The sequence below is a fragment of the Lucilia sericata genome, unplaced genomic scaffold, assembly GCF_015586225.1.
Source record: "Lucilia sericata isolate MDLA Ls3-8-SP2 unplaced genomic scaffold, ASM1558622v1 Contig000018F_arrow, whole genome shotgun sequence".
NCBI classification, from domain to species: Eukaryota; Metazoa; Arthropoda; class Insecta; order Diptera; family Calliphoridae; genus Lucilia; species Lucilia sericata.
This window is the reverse complement of record NW_023994057.1, coordinates 984144-1005540: the sequence shown is the minus strand read 5'-3', so window position 1 is coordinate 1005540 and position 21397 is coordinate 984144. Positions and strand designations below refer to the sequence as shown.

At 30.1% G+C, this 21397-nt stretch overlaps 4 protein-coding genes across 7 annotated transcripts in view; 2 read left to right on the top strand and 2 right to left on the bottom strand.

Annotated features, from left to right (window-relative positions):
* Positions 1 to 51: 51 nt before the first annotated feature.
* The window catches only part of LOC119607073 (zinc finger protein 37 homolog), a 111850-nt gene continuing 90504 nt past the window's right edge, over positions 52 to 21397 (bottom strand). For 2 of the 3 annotated variants that reach the window (XM_037960848.1, XM_037960840.1), the window contains exons 3-4: positions 1468 to 1818; positions 52 to 1362 (exon numbers count right to left, since the gene is read on the bottom strand). In XM_037960848.1, coding sequence (XP_037816776.1) covers positions 103 to 1362; positions 1468 to 1818 — 1611 coding nt within the window. In that variant the 3' untranslated portion in view covers positions 52 to 102. Of the gene's footprint in view, positions 1363 to 1467; positions 2008 to 21397 lie in introns of all 3 variants that reach the window. The other variant, XM_037960830.1, reaches the window with a different exon arrangement.
* On the top strand, positions 1984 to 9198 carry LOC119607069 (zinc finger protein 239-like). Its single transcript, XM_037960816.1, has 4 exons — positions 1984 to 2136; positions 6974 to 8182; positions 8252 to 8607; positions 8674 to 9198. Exons 1-4 carry the CDS (start codon positions 2020 to 2022, stop codon positions 8900 to 8902), a joined length of 1911 nt encoding a protein of 636 aa, XP_037816744.1. The 5' UTR covers positions 1984 to 2019; the 3' UTR covers positions 8903 to 9198.
* LOC119607103 (protein CutA homolog) lies at positions 2778 to 3499 on the bottom strand. The gene has a single exon (XM_037960884.1). It carries the CDS (start codon positions 3401 to 3403, stop codon positions 2954 to 2956), a length of 450 nt encoding a protein of 149 aa, XP_037816812.1. The 5' UTR covers positions 3404 to 3499; the 3' UTR covers positions 2778 to 2953.
* On the top strand, positions 13668 to 20268 carry LOC119607055 (zinc finger protein 708-like). Of its 2 annotated transcripts, XM_037960803.1 has the most exons (4): positions 13668 to 13953; positions 14080 to 15092; positions 15183 to 16153; positions 20196 to 20268. In XM_037960803.1, exons 1-3 carry the CDS (start codon positions 13846 to 13848, stop codon positions 16150 to 16152), a joined length of 2091 nt encoding a protein of 696 aa, XP_037816731.1. In that variant the 5' UTR covers positions 13668 to 13845; the 3' UTR covers position 16153; positions 20196 to 20268. The 2 variants fall into 2 exon arrangements, with proteins under 2 accessions (XP_037816731.1, XP_037816722.1); XM_037960794.1 differs by lacking the exon at positions 20196 to 20268 and having other exon boundaries at positions 15183 to 16406.

Genomic DNA, 21397 nt, shown 5'->3' with positions numbered 1-21397 from the left:
ATTAATGACATTGTAACCAAATTGAAAAGTGAATTACAAATTTGTTTGTTGAATAGATCTTTTATTGGCAATACATTATATGCACATACATAAATGCACTTATTATGCATTTACTGTATTTACTAAGCTTAAGTTAATTTCTGGTAAATTATCAATAAGATCCTGCCTTTCTGTGTCTTTTCCAAAATGTATCTTTCGATGCGTTTTCATAGCGGTACGTTGCCGAAAACCTTGACCACAAACATTACATTTATAAGGTTTCTCACCCGTGTGTATAAATCGGTGATGACGTAACGTTTGCAAGGCGCCAAATGCCTCACCACAAAAATCACATATATGTTGTTTAACTTTCAAATGTACCAACCGCATATGGTGAGTTTTATCGCCAAGTTTAACGAAACGCACTTCACAGCCCTCAAAGTCGCATTTAATACGTTCTGTGTATTTGATATGGGTTCGTTTATGTTGATTCAATAGCGTTTTACGTGTAAATCCCATTTGGCATTCGGAACACTTGAAGGGCTTTGAATTCGATGGGTTGTGATTGCCTATCACGTGATATTTAAGTGAGTACTGCGTTTTAAAAACTTTCGGACAATAATCGCATTTTATTTGGTCTGTTTCGGTATGCTTATTGATAATATGCCGCGAGAGTGAATATTGATGAGCAGCAATAAAACCGCACTGATCGCAAATCGATCGCATGGCCTCTTTATGTTCGGAATGCTTGTTTGTCAAGTGTTGTTTGAGAATTACAGCTGTTTTAAATGTTTTATCACATTTTTCACATTTGAATACTTCTTGCGACTTTTCGCTATGACACTCTCGTTTATGCTGCAAAAGAGTTTTGTACAGATTATAAGCCTTATCACATTGCAAACATTGATATGGACGTCTGATGCCCTCGTGTACTTGTTTCATATGTCCATCGTACTTATTCTTTTCCCAAAAATATTTATTGCATGTTTTACATTCATACCGAACTTTCTTTGGTCCATTATCCACTTCCGATTTTTTACTGTATTCTACAAATGTTTTTCTTCTTTTGTACGTTTTCTTTAAAGTACAAGATTTTCTAGTCTTTTTATTGATTTGAGAATTTTTGCTTTTTAAGCCTTTTTGGTGCAATGATGTGATAAAATCGGTATCATCTGCGTTATCGGAGGAGAAGTGAACATCGATGTCTTCATAACATTTGGATGTTATATTAAGTTTTCCTAACGATATTTCTTCATCCAATCGGGTGCGGTTATTGGTTGGTGAATCTGAATGACTATTCAGTAAAAATGTTGAATCTGTTTCATATTTTTCTATATCATTTATATCAACTAAGGATTCGGTATCCGTTAGAAATTCCTCAATCTGAAATAAATAAAAAAATTACATACCCATATTGTCTCACACAAAATTAAAATTTAGGTGTACTTTGAAAAGAAACATAATTTAATAATACTATGCAAAACTTACATTTTCATTTTGTTTATTATTTATAACCATTGCCTCATCGTCTTTGCTTTCGCTTTTAAGAACTTCTCTTTCTAATATCTTCCTTATTTTTTCATCAGTTGCAATAGCCAGTTGGTGAAGTTTAGAAAAATCTAACCATTTATCAAAACAGGAGCAGCACAAAAATGGTGCATAATAACACAAACTATCGTCACCTGCGGTAGTCCGTGCAAGACAGACTTGTATTAAATTCTCCAGTTCTGGGTATTTATTTGTGGGAACATATTTTGTAGAATTATCTTCATTATTCACCTCCAACTTGGCTAGGCAGGTACGACAATATTGTCGCAAATGTTCCACAGATAACATCATCTATGAAATGTAAACAGAAATAAATTTCCATAAAAGACAACAAAAATTGTGAATTGAAAATTGTATTTCCATTTAGTTTGACAGCAAAAATTTATGACAATTCTCCATTCCACATGTTTCGTTCTATTCAAGCCATTCTATTACTTTTGAAGTATATTTATTTCTTCAGGTCATATTCTTAAAGTTTATCTGCGAGAAAAGATGAGTTTTCTTTTTAATATAAATGTGTGCCGCGTTTGTATGCAAAATGAACAAAGTAATGATTTATGGAACAACAAGGATCTACTGGAAAAATTTAAGTTCACGACCCGTTTAGAGGTAAATACAAATTGTACTTCGATTTTAAAAATTGTTTATAGTTCTATTACAACACATACAAAAGAAATAAATTTTGTGATGCCAGATTTACAAAAAAAAAAAAAAAAAACAAGACGACGAAAATTTTATCAAATATTCACACTATATTGGCTCAGATTCTCTCCCTAAAAACAGATTCTCTCCCTAATATGATATGATCGTAAAAATTTTGGACCAGTTCCCGTAGCCTAAATATGCTTTAGTTTGGTATATGTCATTTTTGTACATTTCGATGGCAATATATACTATAGAATTTGGATTTTTTTATTTGCTCGGTGTTGGAACTATTTGCCACTTGAATTACGCCTGTTTTACAATTCCAATAAAACTGTTATCAATTCTTACCATTAGTGTTGACAGTTTGTATATCTACACTTTCCTTTCTTTGTGATAAGTTCTATTGTGTTTTTTATTGGGATCGAATTTTACCTTTTTCTTTTTCGCTTGAGAACCAGGGTTTGTAATTATTTGAGATTTTTTTTATGTATAAGCAATTTTTGTTTAATTCATATTTAGGCATTTTCTGTAATACAGTTTAATTGACCTAATGAAGCTTTTATATTACAGTAATGAATAAATAAATGATACACATAATATAGCAATTCTGGTTGTATTATAAATATATTTTTTAGAAACATATTTTTTTTAATTCGACGCTGAAACGTTGATACCGCAGTTTAAAAATAAGTTTTTAGACTCAGATGGTGATGTCGATTTTAATTCTATAATTTTTTAATTTGTAACCATTTATGCTTAATCTTACATTTTACTTTAGAGTTTATTTTTTGGGTGGTACAGATTCTGATAACCATTTCATATACGGCAAATTTCCATGCTCAATTGGAAGCGTAATAACTTCTGCGACACTATACGGATGATTATTACGCACCCACTTTGATAATTCCTCTACACGGCTTGTTCGCGTTTTGATTATCATCAAATACTCATTGTCCTCATTAAGCTTGCCCTCCCACATATACACTGATTGTATGTTTGGAATTATATTCACACAAGCGGCCAGTTTTTCTTCTACCAATCCTTTGGCTAATTTTTTTGCTATTTTATCATCAGGCGCGGTAACAAAAGCAATAGAACTTGCACCCGATTCGTATTTGAATTTATCGTCTTCCATATTTTTTATGAATTTTGTAGCCAAAGCTGCAATATGCAGATGATGTGCTAACAATATGCAGGACGTGGAATAAAACAATTTCTTTGCAACAATCATACAAATTAATTATATTGCTTCTGTGTAAATTAACACTGAAAATACACACTTTGACTGAAAACAAGAAAAGTGATAACCTAATATACTGAATGTCTTATTAAATGTATGTAAATAAATTAGGGTTCTACAAATGGAATCTTGGACAATCGATCAAACGACTTTTTTCGAATAGTCGAAGTCGACTATTCGATAGACTAATAGATTTTATTAATAAATGTCGAAAATAATTGGAAAACGAGACCACTTTCAAAAACATAAATTTAACAATTCTCTTTTGCTTACTTCCAAGCTATAAATAGCTGGATATACCCAGTGTGCCTCGCCACACACAAATAATATAAATTAAAAAAACCCCTACATACATACATACAGTATTGTACGAAACCTAAGCAACTTTTTGATACTCTTATGAAAATCTTTGGTCCTTTTGAGTTCTAAACAACTTTCTGGAATAGATTAGTTACTAGTGTAGTTCGTAATGAATCCCAATCGGATTTTAAGCTATTCGACAGCTGCTATGTTTTATAAAACGGCGAGTTTCGACCCAGCGCTTCAGAATGTCGAACAGCATCTCTAAGAGACTTGAGTCAGGAGATTTTGATGGACAGTCAAAGAATTTGGGTCCCATTTTAGATCAACTTTGCCAAAGGTTTTGGTTCATTATCATGCTGAAAATGCCAATAAAGTAAGTTGTTCTGTTCAATGTACCTAATCCTATGGTTCATTTTGTTGGCCAAAAATGTCCCAGAAAGTAAAACAATCCAATTTTATTTGTATTTCAACATCAGGACTTACTCTTCTCTTCAAAAAACATGACCACAGCCTTAAATTTTTGCTCTCCATTCCTTGAAGAGGGTCCAGGAGAAGGAATGATATTATCAAAATCTGCACCTATTCTACAGAATATAAAATTTTATGTGAAATTAGATAAATATAGCCGGTTGTTTTGTTTTATTTTTAATTTTTTAATGATTTTTTATCTTGTGCTAAATTTATGTAAAGATTTTTTAAGGGGTAGATGTACTTTGGAAGAAAAATAATCTATATGCAACAAAGTAGTAAAACAAAATGTATTGTGTCGGGATCCTCGAAGGAGGAAATATTTGATGTTATATACCTAGTGTGCTAAAATCGTGGCCACCACTGTATGTATGAATTTATGTACATTAGGGTGTAACTTGTTATAATTTTCGCGAATATCAAAAATACCATAGCAGGACCTTGTAAAAAAATTGTCGTAATTTTTAGCTCATACAGAAAAATAATTAAAAAATAGTCTGGGATTTGGTTTAGTCCATTTTAGAATTTTTTGACATTTATAACACAATAAAAGTCGTTTTGCGGACCAGAAATACACTAACACAAATTTTAATTATTTTTACCACAACAAGCTCAAAATTACGGAATTTTTGATACCCAATTGAAGTATGCAAAAAAATTTTTTGAACATATTGTACTTGAATCAGGATTTTCAATCGCATGTAGGAAAAATTGTTTTTTATTTTTCTCGTATTTAGTACATTGGAACTCATCGTTTTAGAGGTATTCATCCTAAAAAGTGGTCCACGGAACACCCTAATGTACATATGAATATATTCATAGAAAATAAGTATGTTTAAAAAAAATTAAAGGAAATTGTATGTCAAAATAATAGCACTTGTGTTTAGATGTCAAAAAAAAAATTTCATAATTTGAGTAGTTCCTCTACTTCATTTAATTCACCAAATTCAGACAACTTCCTGAAGGAAGTGATAACTATGTCATAATCATGGAAAATGGGAGCTACATTATAATACTAAAAGCTTCAAAATACCATATTATCGCCATATTTTGCGGTCTTTTTGGAGGACTTCTTACATAAGATCTTCTTGTTTTCATAAAGATTTTCGGAAATTGGAATTTTTTTAGAACATTAACTTTTTCGACTTATTGACCTATACCTATTAAATTACGTACTAACTCTGTAATATGTATTGAAACTAAATTTTTGCTATTTCACTGGGGAGAAAGTACCAAAAAGAGGAAAATTTTGATTTATCGGTTACAAATTTCTGCTTAAAAATATGTATACTTAAAAAAATATATTTAGGAAATAAAAAAATCAATAAATAATAAAAGGAATTGTAAAATAATTTGAAAAGAATTATTGAAGATTTAAATCCTTCCAAATAGTAATTCATAATGCTATAGGGTAGCAATTCCCTAAATCATAAAAAAAATTCCAACAATGTCACAATCCCTACGATAGAAATATTCCAATATACCAATTTAAAAGATAGAAGCGTGATCCCCAATCTCTAAAATGATAAAAGTACAAGAACATGAGAGCCTATTAGTCAAATTCATCCTCAGTTATACAAGATAATAGAAATGAATACCCAACGTAGAAAACAATGTCACCAAAAAAGTAAGTATATAAAACCAAGTTAAACATTAAAACATTGTAATCAGAAGTAAGTACAATAATAATTACAAAATACGACAAGAATTCAAGAGAAAAGATATCTGCAAGAAAAATAAACCTATTCCATTCAGCAAATCAATGACAACACACTATCCGCAAATTAAACTCTAAGGGCGAATGTTGAGGTAAAAGATTAGCGATTAAATTAAAATTAATCCTCGAAAAATGTTTTTGAGTACTCATTTAGTTAATTTTGTTTGCAAGTTTAAGCGCCCAATGGAGGTGGCTTAAACTTAAGCACGAAATGCAAAAGTGTAAACAGCTGATTCAAAAAAATGAATACAATTTTTATAAATATAAACATTAAAATATTCTATTTATTGATTAGTATAAATTATGGACACTTCAAAATACATTTTTTGTTTTTAATTTAAGTTTTCATTAATTTTCATATTAAATTTACAATTGTCTTCTTTTTTATAAAATATGCATTGTTTTGTGACGTTAAATTTATTTTTAGATTAACTAATCTGATTTTTAATTGGCATTTGATTGCCATCTCAAAACCCCGCTCTTAATTACTATTATTATATTTATTCAAACTAATTGAGCCAATTTGTATAAAATTTCGATAATATTGAATATAAAAAACAGAATCATTAAAATCAATTAAATTTTTCTATAAAAGTAATACAAAGTTAGTATGTATTTATTTTTTGTTAGGGTAGCGAAGCACCCGGGTTATTCTAGTTATATGTATAAGTTTGTCATTCCGTTTGTAATTTCCACAATATAATTTTCCGACCCTATAAAGTAGAAGATTCCTATAGATAGCGGAGTCAATTAAGAAAGGTCCGTCTGTTTGTTTGTCTGTTTTTTTGAAGATCCCAGATCTAAATCTTCAATAATTCTGTCAGTTATGCTTTCTAGAATTTTCTTTAAAAGCAGCAAAATCTGTCATTATATAACGGAGATAACAAAACTTCGAGAAACTTAGAAAATTTCAGATACTACATATGAATTGTATTGAAGAAAAAAGTAAACATTAGGAAAAACTAATATAAACTAACATCTAATAAGGAACCAGAATAGGATTATTAACTTCACACTTTTACTAAATATACAATTTAAAGGAACATTAAAATTAAACATTTTACTCTTTTTAGATTACCGAAGAGGATAATTTGCCTAAAAGCATATGTTCTAGATGCACTGCAAGATTAAAAGTTGCTTATACATTTATTAAAACGGCACATGAATCCGAAAATAATTTAAAAATATTTTTAGCAAAAATTAACACCGAGTTTAAAGAAGTCACAGTGGGAAATAAGAGTATTAAGAATTCAGTAAATGAACAACATTTTACGGATGATGATATTTTTTCCCTTATTGATGATGAAAATCACGAAGATATTCTCACAGAAGTCCGCGAAAATGAGAAGCGCAAACAATTGCTCCAAACCGACAAAAACACAAAAAAAATCAAGATAGAATCAGAAGGAGAAAACTTAACTACTAAAGAAATCCAGAAACCGAATGAAGATGACTTTAATAGTTGCAAAAAAGATGAAACAGTTTATCGTTTAACTAAAGATATTTTACTAATACATGCTGATAATAATGAGATTGATAATGAATATGAAAACGATTCACATTTTATGGAAATTCCAACTCAGGAAGCAGTTGACTATACAGGTGATGATCATTACAATAAAGATATTTCAGATGACAATGAGTTAGATAAAGAACAAACATATACGAGCGCAAATATGTTAGAGATAAATGAAGAGTCAGAAATTCATTCTCAATCCACAGAATTAGCAAATGAAGAAGTAGAAGAAAGTCGGGATTACGAACCGATCGTTAATGGTCAAGACGAGACCATACAATATCAAAGTATATACATCGATGAAAGTTCCGTGGAAGAAATTAATCAAAAAAATGGAAATGAATATTACATAAATAATTCAAATGAAGATGAAATACATGAGGTTCACCCCGATAAAGAGGACATCAATGCACAGAATGAAACAGCTAAAAGATTTCCTAAAACTGAAACTAATGTGCATCGTTTCTATTGTGATAAATGCTGTCGCGATTTTAGCACGAAAACAAATTTAAATCGCCATATGCAATCGCATGAAGGCAACAAACCATTTTCTTGTCCCGAATGTAAAAAGAGCTTTACCCAGAAATCAACATTGAAACAACACATGTATACGCATACAGGAGAGAGACCTTATGTTTGTGAAGTTTGCAATCGCGGATTTACTCAATGTAAAAGTCTTATATTCCATATGCGCCGTCACACAGGCGAGAAACCGTTTCACTGCGAATATTGTTTAATAACTTTCCGACAGAAAGACGCTTTAAGGGTATGAATCATACAACAAAAACTACAACAATCCCAAATACAAAAATTTAATGAAAATATTTTCTCTTAGATTCACATCCTAAAACATCACGTCCTTATAGAGCAAGCCAACGACGGCAGGGAAATATTTACATGTATAATATGCCAAAAGAAATTTGACACTAAAGCTGCTTTTAAAACTCATATGAAAGTCCATACTGCAACTGCAGAGGTAGACAACGTTGTTGAATTATTGAGAGAAGAACAAGAATGGTCTGCAGTAAAAAAAACAAGAAATGTAAGCGTTGGAAGGACTGATTCGATTATACCTATTGATTCTGAATGTATTAATGCTGCGGTTGTTAATGTTTCGGCATCATCTGCGGCCGAGCCAAGTCGTGCAAAAAAATTTCAGTGCAGGACGTGTTTTAAATGTTTTGCATTAAAGTGGGTTTTTCCAATATATTCTCCTCCTAAATTTTACTTACCCATTATTATTACTATATTTTACAGAAAAAGCTTATTGAGACATATGCGCATACATTATGTAAACAACGAGGATGACGTAACTGAATGTTTCGATTGTGAGTTGCAATTTTCATCTGCAGAGTTATATCAAGAACATCTATCGGAATGCCACCAATATGCATGTTCAGCTTGTCCTGAACTTGTCTTTAAAACTATACAAGATTTGAAGATACATATGTTTGAACATGAATTGGATCAACAGGAAAACCAATAATTTGTAAATAGCTAATAATTAAATAAATATGTATGTACATTCAGGGCCAATCTTTGAAAGATTAGCGATTAAATTAAAATTAATCCTCGAAAGTTGTCTTTGGGTACGCAATTAATTAATTTTGTTTACAAGATTAAGCGCCCAATGGAGGTGGTTTAAACTTAAGCATGAAATGAAAAAGTGTAAACAGCTGATGCAAAAAAATTAATACAATTTTTATAAATATAAATATTAAATTGTTCCATTTATTGATCAGTATAAATTATGCACACTCAAAATAAATTTTTTGGTCTTAAATTTAAGTTTTCATTAATTTTCATATTAAATTTACAATTGTCCTCTTTTTTATAAAACATGTATTGTTTTGATAACAAACAGTGACATTTTCTGTTGTTTTGTATGGCAACACTGCGAAGTTTAATCTTGTACTAGGGTTTAGGGTTCTATAGTTGAAACGAAAAGTCGACTTTTCGACTTTTTGCATTTAGTTAAAAGTCGACTTTTCGACCTTTCGACTTTTTCCATTTTATGAAAAGTCGATTTTTCGACTTTTCGACCTTTTTCATTTATTTAAAAGTCGACTTTTAGACTTTTCGACTTTTAGTATTTTATAAATGGTCGACTTTTCGACCTTTCGACTTTTTCCGACTTTTCGACTTTTTCCGACTTTTTTCGACTTTTCGACTTTTTCCGACTTTTTTCGACTTTTCGACTTTTTCCGACTTTTTTCGACTTTTCGACTTTTTTCGACTTTTCGACTTTTTTCGACTTTTTCCGACTTTTTTCGACTTTTCGACTTTTTCCGACTTTTCGACTTTTCGATTTTTTACGACTTTTTGAAAATTTTCGACTTATTTCGACTTTTTTTTCGACTTTTTTCGACTATTTTTTTTACTTTTTTCGAGTTTTTCCGACTATTTTAGAGTTTTTGACCTCTTTTCCACTTTTTTAAAATTTTCGACTATTTTCGACTTTTCGATTTTTTCGACTTTTCGACTTTTTTCGACTTTTCGACTTTTTCCGACTTTTCGACTTTTTCCGACTTTTCGACTTTTTTCGACTTTTCGACTTTTTTTCGACTTTTTTCGACTTATCGACTTTTTTCGACTTTTTTCGACTTTTCGACTTTTTTCGACTTTCCGACTTTTCGACTTTTCGACCTTTTTCGACTTTTATTTACAAAGTCGACTTTTCGACTTTTTTCATAGACGATAGTCGAGTTATCGACTTTTTTGGAACAAAATAGTCGACTTCGACTTTTCGACTTTTTTCGACAAAAAGTCGATTGTTCGATTATTCGAAAGTCGATTTATAGAACCCTACTAGGGTTCTATAGTTGAAACGAAAAGTCGACTTTTCGACTTTTTTCATTTCGTTAAAAGTCGACTTTTTGAATTTTATGAAAAGTCGATTTTTCGACTTTTTGTAGTTTATGAAAAGTCGATTTTTCGACTTTTTCATTTAATTTAAAGTCGTCTTTACGACTATAAGTATTTTATAAATAGTCGACTTTTTCCGACTTTTCGACTGCTTTCGACTTTTTTTGACTATTTTTTTACTTTTTTCGAGTTTTTCCGACTATTTTAGAGTTTTTGACTTTTTTTCCACTTTTTTAAAATTTTCGAATATTTTTGACTTTTTTCTACAATTTTCGAGCTTTCGACTTTTTTTTTGACTTTTTCCGACTTTTCGACTTTTATTAACAAAGTCGTTTTTCACAGACGATAGTCGAGTTATCGACTTTTTTGGAACAAAATAGTCGACTTCGACTTTTCGACTTTTTTCGACAAAAAGTCGATTGTTCGAAAGTCGATTTATAGAACCCTAATAATAACTTTACTATTTTAAGCTGCATGGCCACACGTCAATATTTGGTCAAAACTTGTTTATGTGTTAGGCGCAATTTACATGAAGACTTTTCAGACGTCTGTTTTTTCCAATTCTCTTTTGAGAATCTTCCAAAAAATCATGAACATTTATACGGTGATTTTTTACATGCAACTATGCATGTCTTTTTTTGATGTTTAATTGTATAATCCTTTTTAATTACTTATTCGTAATAAAAACAAAATTAAATTTTTAACATAAAAACCATTTAATTTGATTTAAAAAAATTTAATAACACGCTATAGTATTTTTTTAATGCAAATTTTAATGTTTTCATGTAAAAAAAAAGACATAATTATTTTAATATCAACAGTACGAATGAGTTTAAAGAGGAATGTCAAAAACAATCATGAAAATCCCAAATCATGTTTGTTTTCTTACCCCCCATTCTTCTCTACCCCGCTCACCACCAATCATCGACAAACATGAAAACAGACGTCTGGGCAAACATGAAAAAAATCATCATGTAAATTGGGTGTTAGTAATTTATTCCAGCCTTGCGGCAAAAAATGTGATGTTGTCTCACCAAAAACACAGGGTATACAGAGGCGTCACGAGCAGCGTTGCCACTCACAATTTATTTTTCTTACCAAAGTTCCGACAAAAAACTACCAAAACGTTCCAAAAAATACCAAATTTCCTTAGGGACATTGGGATTGCTTCTGTTTAGAGTTTCATTATTTTTAAAACTAATATGTAATATCATACAATGATTTGTTCCAAAGAATCAATGGTTTACTTTTACGTATTTAGACAAAATTTCCAAATACTTTCGTACTATATAGTTTACTTTATGGATAAATCCTTCTATTATACTACGGTTAACTAATTTGCTATTTATTGATAATAAAATTATTTTCCTAAAAAGGGGCTATATGGCTGTAATAGGATCAATTGTGAACCAATCGACATAGATTTCGGTTCTTAAAAAACTGTTTCAACAGACAGACGGGCGGACATGGCTATATCGTCTTAGAATCTAATAAGAACCTAGAAAAAATATATACTTACAAACGGAATCACAAAATCAATATACCCTAATATTTTTATACCCATCAAAAAGATTTGGGTATATTAATTTTGTGATTCCGTTTGTAAGGAATCAAAAAATATACCAAATTGTATATTCATTCATGAATCTAGCTTCTTAGAAAAAAATGAATTAGTGTGGCCTCCAGTAGGTCTGTGGTTTATGTTATAGCTGAGGCATTGGTTGATGCAGGCCTAGAAGTATTCCTTCGGATTTTATGTAAAATCCTCATTTCAAATTAACTAACTTACTAACATTCATCAATCAGAAATGTTAAAATACATAGAAACTTAATATTTTCTTAGAACAAACTATAAACTTAACAAGGATAAACTTAAGATTGACGTATTAATTGAAATTCTTATTATTTTGCCATAACAAGGTCAGAAATGTTTATAAATTCATATGCATGAGATCAAAATTATCTCATCCTACCAAATTTGTATCAAAATTTAAACCTACCAACCAAACTACCAAAAGTCATTACAGAGATTTGAAACTACCAATTTTGGTCCAATTGGACCAAAGTGGCAACGCTGGTCACGAGCAAAAAACTATTTCCCTCTCTTTCGCACAAAACGATTTCATTGATTTTTTAGCTGTATTTTATATACCTCTTCTCACAAAACAATTTCAAAATCAAACAAAAGCTGATTTTAGACTTTTTTAAATGTCAAAAGTGACACCTCTGTATACTTTGTGCCAAAAACTAAATAAAAATTAATTTATGCTTCTTCTTTTTCAAGGTATGCTACATCTGCTTCAATTTCAGTTGAAAATCAAAAGTGGAGTTTCATTATTTTTAAAACTAATATGTAATATCATACAATGATTTGTTCCAAAGAATCAATTTAGACAAAATTTCCAAATACTAACACAATCAAAAAAAATCCTGTGTGTGTAAATTTGTTTGATCATTGCCATCACCCTTTACCCAGCAGTTCGACAAAGAGTCAATGCATACGAAAAAGACAGTAATTTCCACTAATAGTTAACAACCTGGATGATCGTAATTCGTATGTTTTGGGTCATTCGTCACGAATGTACCCTTTGTAATCGAGAATGAAGACAGTCGTCACTTTAGTGTCCTCTTTGTAAGCGGGAGCGGAGACAGTCGTCTCTTTACTGTCCTCAAGTAACCTAGAGATTATTCTCTTAAAAGTTGTTTTTTTGTTGTACTTCCGAAAGTAGTTATTTTATCCATCTTTTGGAGAAATGATTATTACTTTCTACTAATGTGCCACCATCTGGTTGACTCAAATTTATATCTTTCGGGTCAATCGTCACATTATTGTCCCATAGTATTCTAGAGAGTAGACACTTGAAATTTTTAAATTTTAGTTCCATTAATATCTTACCACCTCCAATTCGTATGTTTTTGGTCTTTCGTCACAACTAAACCCTTTGTAAACGAGAATGAAGATAGTCGTCACTTTAGTGTCCCCTTTGTAAGCGAGAGCGGAGGCAATCGTCTCTTTACTGTATCTTTGTAGGGTGTAGAGTGACGATTGACTTCCTCGTAGGACAAGCCCATGTTAAAATGGTTGGTCACCTGGGTAGTCAGGTGGCTAGGGGCCACCACAAGTGGTAGGTTAAGTGGTCAGTTCGGGACTGTCCCGTCGAACTGCTGGGTAACACAATATGATGTGGCAACTCATTTCCATTGCCTGTAAAAATTTAAATTAGTGGCAACGCTCTCAAATTGGTTTTAAAAAATTAAACTAATTAAGCTGACAATTGATTCAACAAAACGAATTTTTTTATAAAAAAGACGTAAAACTCCTTACATACTTAAAAATAATAGTTCGAAATTTTTTTAGAAATGAAAGATGTCTGCGTGACTTGTAAAATATTACCGGCGGCCAGCCTCCGCCGTTTTGTCCCTCTCGGCTTGTATCTCTGCCTGGTAGTTATTGTGAATTCCAATTATTAACCATCTGATTAATAACATTGTTCTATGAATTTTTGTTGCAATAATGTTTATGTTTTGAAATATTTTTTTATAAACAAATAAAAAATATTTAAAATGGATCTTAAGGTGTGTAGAATTTGTGGTGGTGTAGAACAATTGAAGAATATTTTAGATCAAGGAACAGAAATGATGGACAAATTTCTCGTATGTACAAATATCAATGTAAGTCGGAAATTATTTATTAAACGTTATAACCGATTCCCAAAGGTCATTTATAGTTAATTTTCTTAATAAGTTTCATACATTTTTAAATAAATATTGATGTTTGTATTTTTGTTTTTAATAAAGATATATTGTGGAGATTTGTTGCCGAAACTCATATGTGAACAATGTGACATAAAATTGGATCTTTCATATCGGTTAAGAAAACAAAGCGAAGATACACAAAAACGATTAAGATGGGAAATAAATAAAAAAGTTGGTGTCTTACAAGAAAATGATATGAAAAATTCATTTGATGCATCTAGTAGTGAAAGTGAGACAGATATTTCAAATTGTCGAAAAATTGATCAGTCTGTACATTGTAATAAATCATTTGAAAAAAATATAGGCGAAAATTGTACAACACTTCACGAAATAAAAGATATAAATGAACCTATTGAAAATGAAGAACAAGCTTCGAATTTGAAAAAGGAAACAGAAATAATCGGAGAAAACTGCATAATTATAGATAATGACATTATTGAATATAAAAGTTGTAACATAGATAACGATCATATTTTAGATGATCAACTTCACAACGAAGAGACTGATATATTAGTTTTTAATGTTGATGAGGATGAAGTTATAAACACAAGCGATGATATTTACAATTTAGAGGAGCCAATAAAAAACCCAGTAACTTCCGAGTACTGTATTATTGATTTATTATCTTCTTCATCTGAATCAACGGCAAGTGACCATTGTATTGATTTAGAATTCGATAATTCCGAAAATTCCCTTACATGTAATACCTGTCATGAAGTTTTTACTAAGAAAAAGGACTATAGTATACATATTAAACAACACGGGGAAGAACGATATCAATGCATTCAATGTTGTAAATTCTTTCCCACTCGTTTTCGTTTGAAACGACATGAGGAAACTCACAATGATATTGCTACCTACAATTGCCCTCATTGTAAGCGAAGTTATCGAGCTTTATATAATCTAAACCGGCACATACGTTCAGCACATTTAGAGGAAAAGGGTTTGAACTGTAATATCTGTAGTGTTAGTTTCTCCCGTGCGGATGTCTTGAAGCGTCATATGCAACTACACTCTGAGGAGAAAAACTACAGTTGTTTATTGTGTTCACGGAGGTAAGAATCCACAGCAAAACTGCAATTTTTTGTTAATAGCCGCTTATTCATAACATTTCTTTAACGGCTTTCAAATAAATGTCTTTACAGCTTTAAAACTAGGGACTATTTGTATGCTCATGATAAGGCACATCATTCTGGAAATTCTTATGTATTAAAAAAGAATAAACGAACTAAAGCAGAAAGTGCCAATCAAAATCAGTGTGGACAATGCGGCAAGCTCTTCAAGTCCTCATTTGCCTATAAAAATCATTTACTTATTCATACAAATGAGAAACCATACGAATGTGAAACTTGTAATAAAAAATTTCGAACGATCGCGGCGTTGACAACACACCAGCGTATCCACGACGATTATCGGCCATACCAATGCGACCTATGTTTAAAAAGTTTTAAACAAACTGCACATTTAAAAGAACACAAACTTCTGCACTCGGACAGTGCTCCTCAGCATGTCTGCACTATATGTCAAGCACCGTTTAATAAGAAAAGCAATTTAAAGGCACACATGCGTATACATTCAAAAGAAAAGCCATTTAAATGCGCAGACTGCTCTGCTGAATTCACATATATGTCTCTGCTCCAAAGACATGCTAGTAAAGTACACAACAGAAGCGCACACAAAGTCTATATTATAAATGAGTCCGATGAAACAATTGAAGCCCATGATATTATTAAAAGCAACAGTATGTTGGAATCTGAGCTGTATATAGATACGGTGACAGATGATGACTTTGATCCTAATGTTGCAAATATTGTGCATTTGATTGAAGATGATCACGAAATGTATAGGTCATCTTCTGAATTAGAAATTATAAACGATGAACCTGCAATTGCTGAAAAAACTGATGTCGAGACTTGTGCTTTAGAGAGCCAAACAATTTTTGATAGTGTTCAAATACTTTCAATAGATTCCATACAATCACAATCACACGAAACAGAATTCGTAAATGGTGCTGAAGACTGCGAAAATCATATAATTGAACAAAAAGTTGATCTTTTTGTGAGCGAAGAAACTAAATTAACAAGTTCCGTGTGTAATGTTAACCGATTAAAATGAGGTAAACAATAAATATAGAAAATTGGTACATATATAATTATCAAATATATACATACATATATGAATAAAGATTAAGATTAATTTAGTTATCGAGAGTTTTTAGGAGAACAAAACATTTTTTAATATTGTACAAAATTCATTCATTAAAAATTTTATATTTTGCACGTTTTTAGGCAGCACTTTTTTGGACCAAAAGTAAATATTTTTCAATAAAATTTATATTTTGAGATACATAGTATCCTGGCAAAAAGTTACATGACAAAGATGTTGTTTAATCGGAGGTGCAAGTGATGACGAAGTGATTTATGGGAAAATATATAAAATAACATTAATAATCAAAAATATTTCTAATAACACATAAATTTCATTTGATTAAATTAACAATCTCAATTAGTTTTTAAAGTTTTAAAGGAATTTTTTAACTGCGGAATAGGTTGAATTTAGGAAGGCATTTAGAATGAGTTGTATTTGCACTGTTATATATCATAAATTAGAATAATTGCTTTTAGATGCAGTTATTTGTATATTTAGTGAACATTAGAACGTTTCTCTAAATATTTGTACTGGCATCATTTAAAGCTGCTTCTTGAGGTAGATATATGTATATACAATTTCTTTTTTTAATTCTTGCAATGAATTAGTATATACTAATATATATTACATATTATGTTGTATGTTGGAAGTGATGCTTTTCTTGATATTGATGATTTCATTTCTATTTCATCGATTTGGATGAAATTTGCAACAAGGTTAGTACTGTTGGATAGTAGTCCAGACACAATTTTTTATTTTCAATATTTGGTTCTTAATTTTGCCCTACTTTTTTTCAAAATGGACGTTTTTGTTTTTTTCTCAAAGGAAAGTTAAGACCATTTCCTTTAAAAGCTTTTTTAAATACCATGCAGTGATGTTCGATAAAATAGAGCCACCATCACGTTCAAAGTTTCTCTCCACTTAAAATCTCTCTTACAAAGAATAGAGTTGGAAAAACTAACTGAAATTTTGTATTATTTTTTTTGATTTCAATGAAATTTTAAATTAAGCTATATAAAATGGTGTGACAAAAAATAGAGCCAGATTGCAAAAATATAAAAATTTAACAATATGTAGACAATTTTCAAATTGAAATCGATCGAAATAGTAAGTTTAATGCTTTTTATTATTATTTTAAAAGAATCTCATTAAAAAATTATAATTTTGAGTACAAAAGAGGGCAGAGGAAAACATTGCAGGCCATACAGCAGAAAAACGATAAAAACACTCCATGATATAGGAAAGGGCTATAGACAAATTGTTGAAATAATTGGGTGCTCCAAGAAAGTAATAGAAGATGCTGTAAAGTTTAAGCCAAAAAATATCTAGAAAAAAATAAAAACATACATATTTTTTTAATTGAAAAAATCAGACTCATGCTCCGTGTAACCTTGAAAGGGAATATAACTTAGATGTTGCCAGTTAAGTTAGTTAGTTAAGTTTATTTGAGTCTTTTAAATATTCATACATATAGAAGTTACAACAGATCTGATATAAAGAAAACTTAAAATTATAATGTTTTGTTTTAATGCAAAATATTGTTTACAGCAACAAGAAGTTTGTCACTTTATGCAAATGATTAATAATATATGTATGTATGTAGTGTAGTGCTTGCTCCCGGCACAACATAATTTGAAAAGTATAATAGAAGAATTTAAGCCAAAAAATATCTAGAAAAAAATAAAAAAATACATATTTTTTTAATTAAAAAAAATCAGACAGAAAGGGAATATAACTTAGATGTTGGCAGATTAATAGTAAGATCTCTCATGTATAAAAATAATGTAAAGGATAAAATTAGTAGAAAAGTGTTATGTGGTACTTTAAAGATCCTGAAAGAAAAAATAAAATTTTTCAAAAACATTTGAAATCTCCCCTTGAGCAGGAATCGAAATATTTTGTGGTCAGATGTAAAAAAGTCTATTCGTTTAATGCTGATATGATCCGTATAGCTGTACGTAGACGTTCCAACACTGGATTTTGTAACAATACTATGAAGATCATTGAACATGGTGGCGGATACGTAATGTTATGGGGTTATTTTTTCTTGTTTGGAACATGGTCTCTATTTCGGATTGTGGGAAGATAGGACTGTAAATATCCCATAATTATAATTAATAATGCTATACTGAATGAGAAATAACACTTTTTAAGGAGATTCCTACTATTGTGTCCTCAAAAGCGCAATTTTTTTACATGACTCCATAGTTCTTGCTCCAAAAAGAGGTGTTATTTCTTATTTTTTCTTATTTTTTCTTGATACTTTCTAGTTTAAACTTTCTGGTTTAAAATTATAGTTTTTTAATGAGATTATATTAGGATTGTAATAATAAGACTTAAACTTAGTATTTGTACCGGTTTCAATTTGAAAATTGTCTACAAATTGTTAAATTTTTATATTTTTGCAAACTGGCTCTATTTTTTGTCACACCATTTTATATAGCGTACTTTTTTAAAATTACGAATAGCGACGCGTAAATTAATGCAAAAATAATGGTATTATATTCATAACAGATCAATACAAAATTTCAGTAAGTTTTTCCAACTCTATTCTTTGTAGGAGCGATTTTAAGTGAAGAGAAACTTTGAACATGATGGTGGCTTTATTTCATCGCACATCACTGTAAGTAATGAAAATAAAATGAAAAAAAAACTCACAATTTAGAAAAGTTTGGCGCCAACACAAACAAATTCGATAAACGAATAATGTTATTTTAACGCAGGCGCTCTTTTTTGGTATTGGTTTTATGCCGCCAAAACAGCTGTTCCCTGGAAAATGCTATTGTTTTGGGTTCAAATTTGCATTATTTTGGGATATTTTCACAGCCAATACCCTGAATAACTGGGGTATTTTCTTTATAATAAAAGTGCGTGCACATTGCATTTGGCGCTTAGTTATAAACGAGAATTCTAATCCAACGGATGGGTTCGTCATTACCACGAAGAGAAACATTTTTACGCTAACAAAAAAAAAAAAAATTGTGTACATTTGAAAGCAAATTTAATTCTTATATTTTTATTTGTAAATTAAAAAATTCTGTAGTTCGAAATCACTAAGTGGTTTATTCTGAAAAGAAAATATTAAATAATATAACAATTATTTTTAAACAATAAATAACTGCTTAAAATTAAACATTTGGTTAAACATATGTTTAAGAAAATGTAAGATTTTTATGAAAGTTAAAAATATTTACAAATCTTAATTTAAAAATATACGCAAATAATTGAGTCCAATTCAATTGAAATTAAGAAGCGCCCAAAAAATAATATTACCAAAAGTATCAATACAATGTACTTACATACATATGTATGTTACTATAAATAGTGTATAAATAAAATAAAATAAAATGAATTGTTTGATAATTGCATACAAGTGCTACGTATCCTTCATTGATATCTAATGAAGTTTCTTAATTCAGTGTGCATTTAATAATAGTACTTTCATTTATTAATATGAATACATACCTATGTATATATGTATGTGTGGCTATATATTCGTGAATGTACATAAATAGTATGTATATATGTATATAAATGTGCTTCTTTTTAAAAGCGAAATATACATATAAATATGTATAAATATAATACAATATGTCATTACAGATGCCCCAAAAAATTAACTTTGTTTGAATGGGTCTTATTTCATTATTAGTGTCTTAAACTTAATTGTGTAAAATTCTAGTCCAATCGGAAATTGGGAACCCGTGCCGGAAATCTATAGAAAAGTGTAAAAATGGATAAAAAATAAGACTCCTTTTGATTTGTTTCAAAAATTTTGCCATTTAAATTATCTTCTAGAGAAACATTCGAGTGACAAATAATGTCACAATTTTTGAAGAAAACAAAAATGTCTAATTTAACACCAGTTAGTTCTAAACACTAATGAACAAAATAAGATCCGTCCAAGCAAAATCCATATTTTTGGGCCCCTCTAATGTATACATAAGTATACCTGAATATTTTCTTCTTCGATTTCTTATGATTTGTACTTCTTTTGTTCTTTCAATCAGCCATATCAACATATACTGCAAACGGAATTTTATTCTTTAATCTGGATTTCATCTTTATTTTCGTTTAAATCTGATAAATTTAAAGGTAAGTTGTGGGTTTCAATGTTCGCTAAAACTAAATCGAATTAAGACAAACTCAAGACTTATAAAAACATTCAAATTAAAAAACTAATATGTATATGTATGGGCAATTTAATGCCAAGTGACTCAACATAAAAAATCAATTTGGATGAAATTTGCACTATTGGTCAAGAACTGACGGAGTTAGAGGGGGTCAAAATTGGACTTGGACACCTATTGCTCCTAGCAAAAATTGTCCAAAGAGCTTTAGACTATTTATAACTTATAACTATTTCTTCAATCTTTCAAATAATAAAATAATAAAAAAATACTTTTTTTCAAAATGGGCCTTTCTTGCTCAAAAAAAGCTTATAGAATTTCATTTAAGGGCTTAATGGGATACTAGTGGGAATTCTATAAAAAAAAATATTTTTTTAACTGAAGAATAAGATTTTTCAATATTTGCTATGTGTACTATTTCATTTTCCCCTTTTTTTTTTTCAAAATATACGTTCTTTGGCTCAAGAGCTTTGTGGTCACTTATTGGGATGCAAGGGGCATATCTATACTTTTAACTCAACAACTTTGTTTTTTGAGCATAAAAAGACCCATTATTGAAAAAAATAAATTTAAAATAAAAAAATTTAAAAATTGAAATATTGAAGAAATAGCTATCTAAAGTCATTCAAAAAAACTCTATTTACCCAAAATGGCCAATTTTGATCTCCTCTAACTTATGCAGTTCTTGACCGATATAGCTGAAAATGTGTGTTTGGCCGACTATCCAATAGTACTAACCTTGGTGCAAATTTGATCCAAATCAATTTTTTAAGTTGGTTCACTTGACACGAAATTGCCCGTATTTCATTCAAACTTTATATTGTTCAGTTTCAGACCCCTAAAAAATTTCATATTTATTCACATATTTTTGAAATTACCACTTTAGTATTTGTATAGTGGTCACGTCTTAAGTAAATAATAATTTTTTTTCATTTCTTTAGAATTGTATTACTAGCGTATGGGTAATATTTATTAATTATAACAATTATACGTAATGTCTCATAATGTATAGTACCCAGATTGTTGGATGATTAAACATAAACTGAGTCTTTTTTGACTCTTTGTACATTGATTATTTGAAA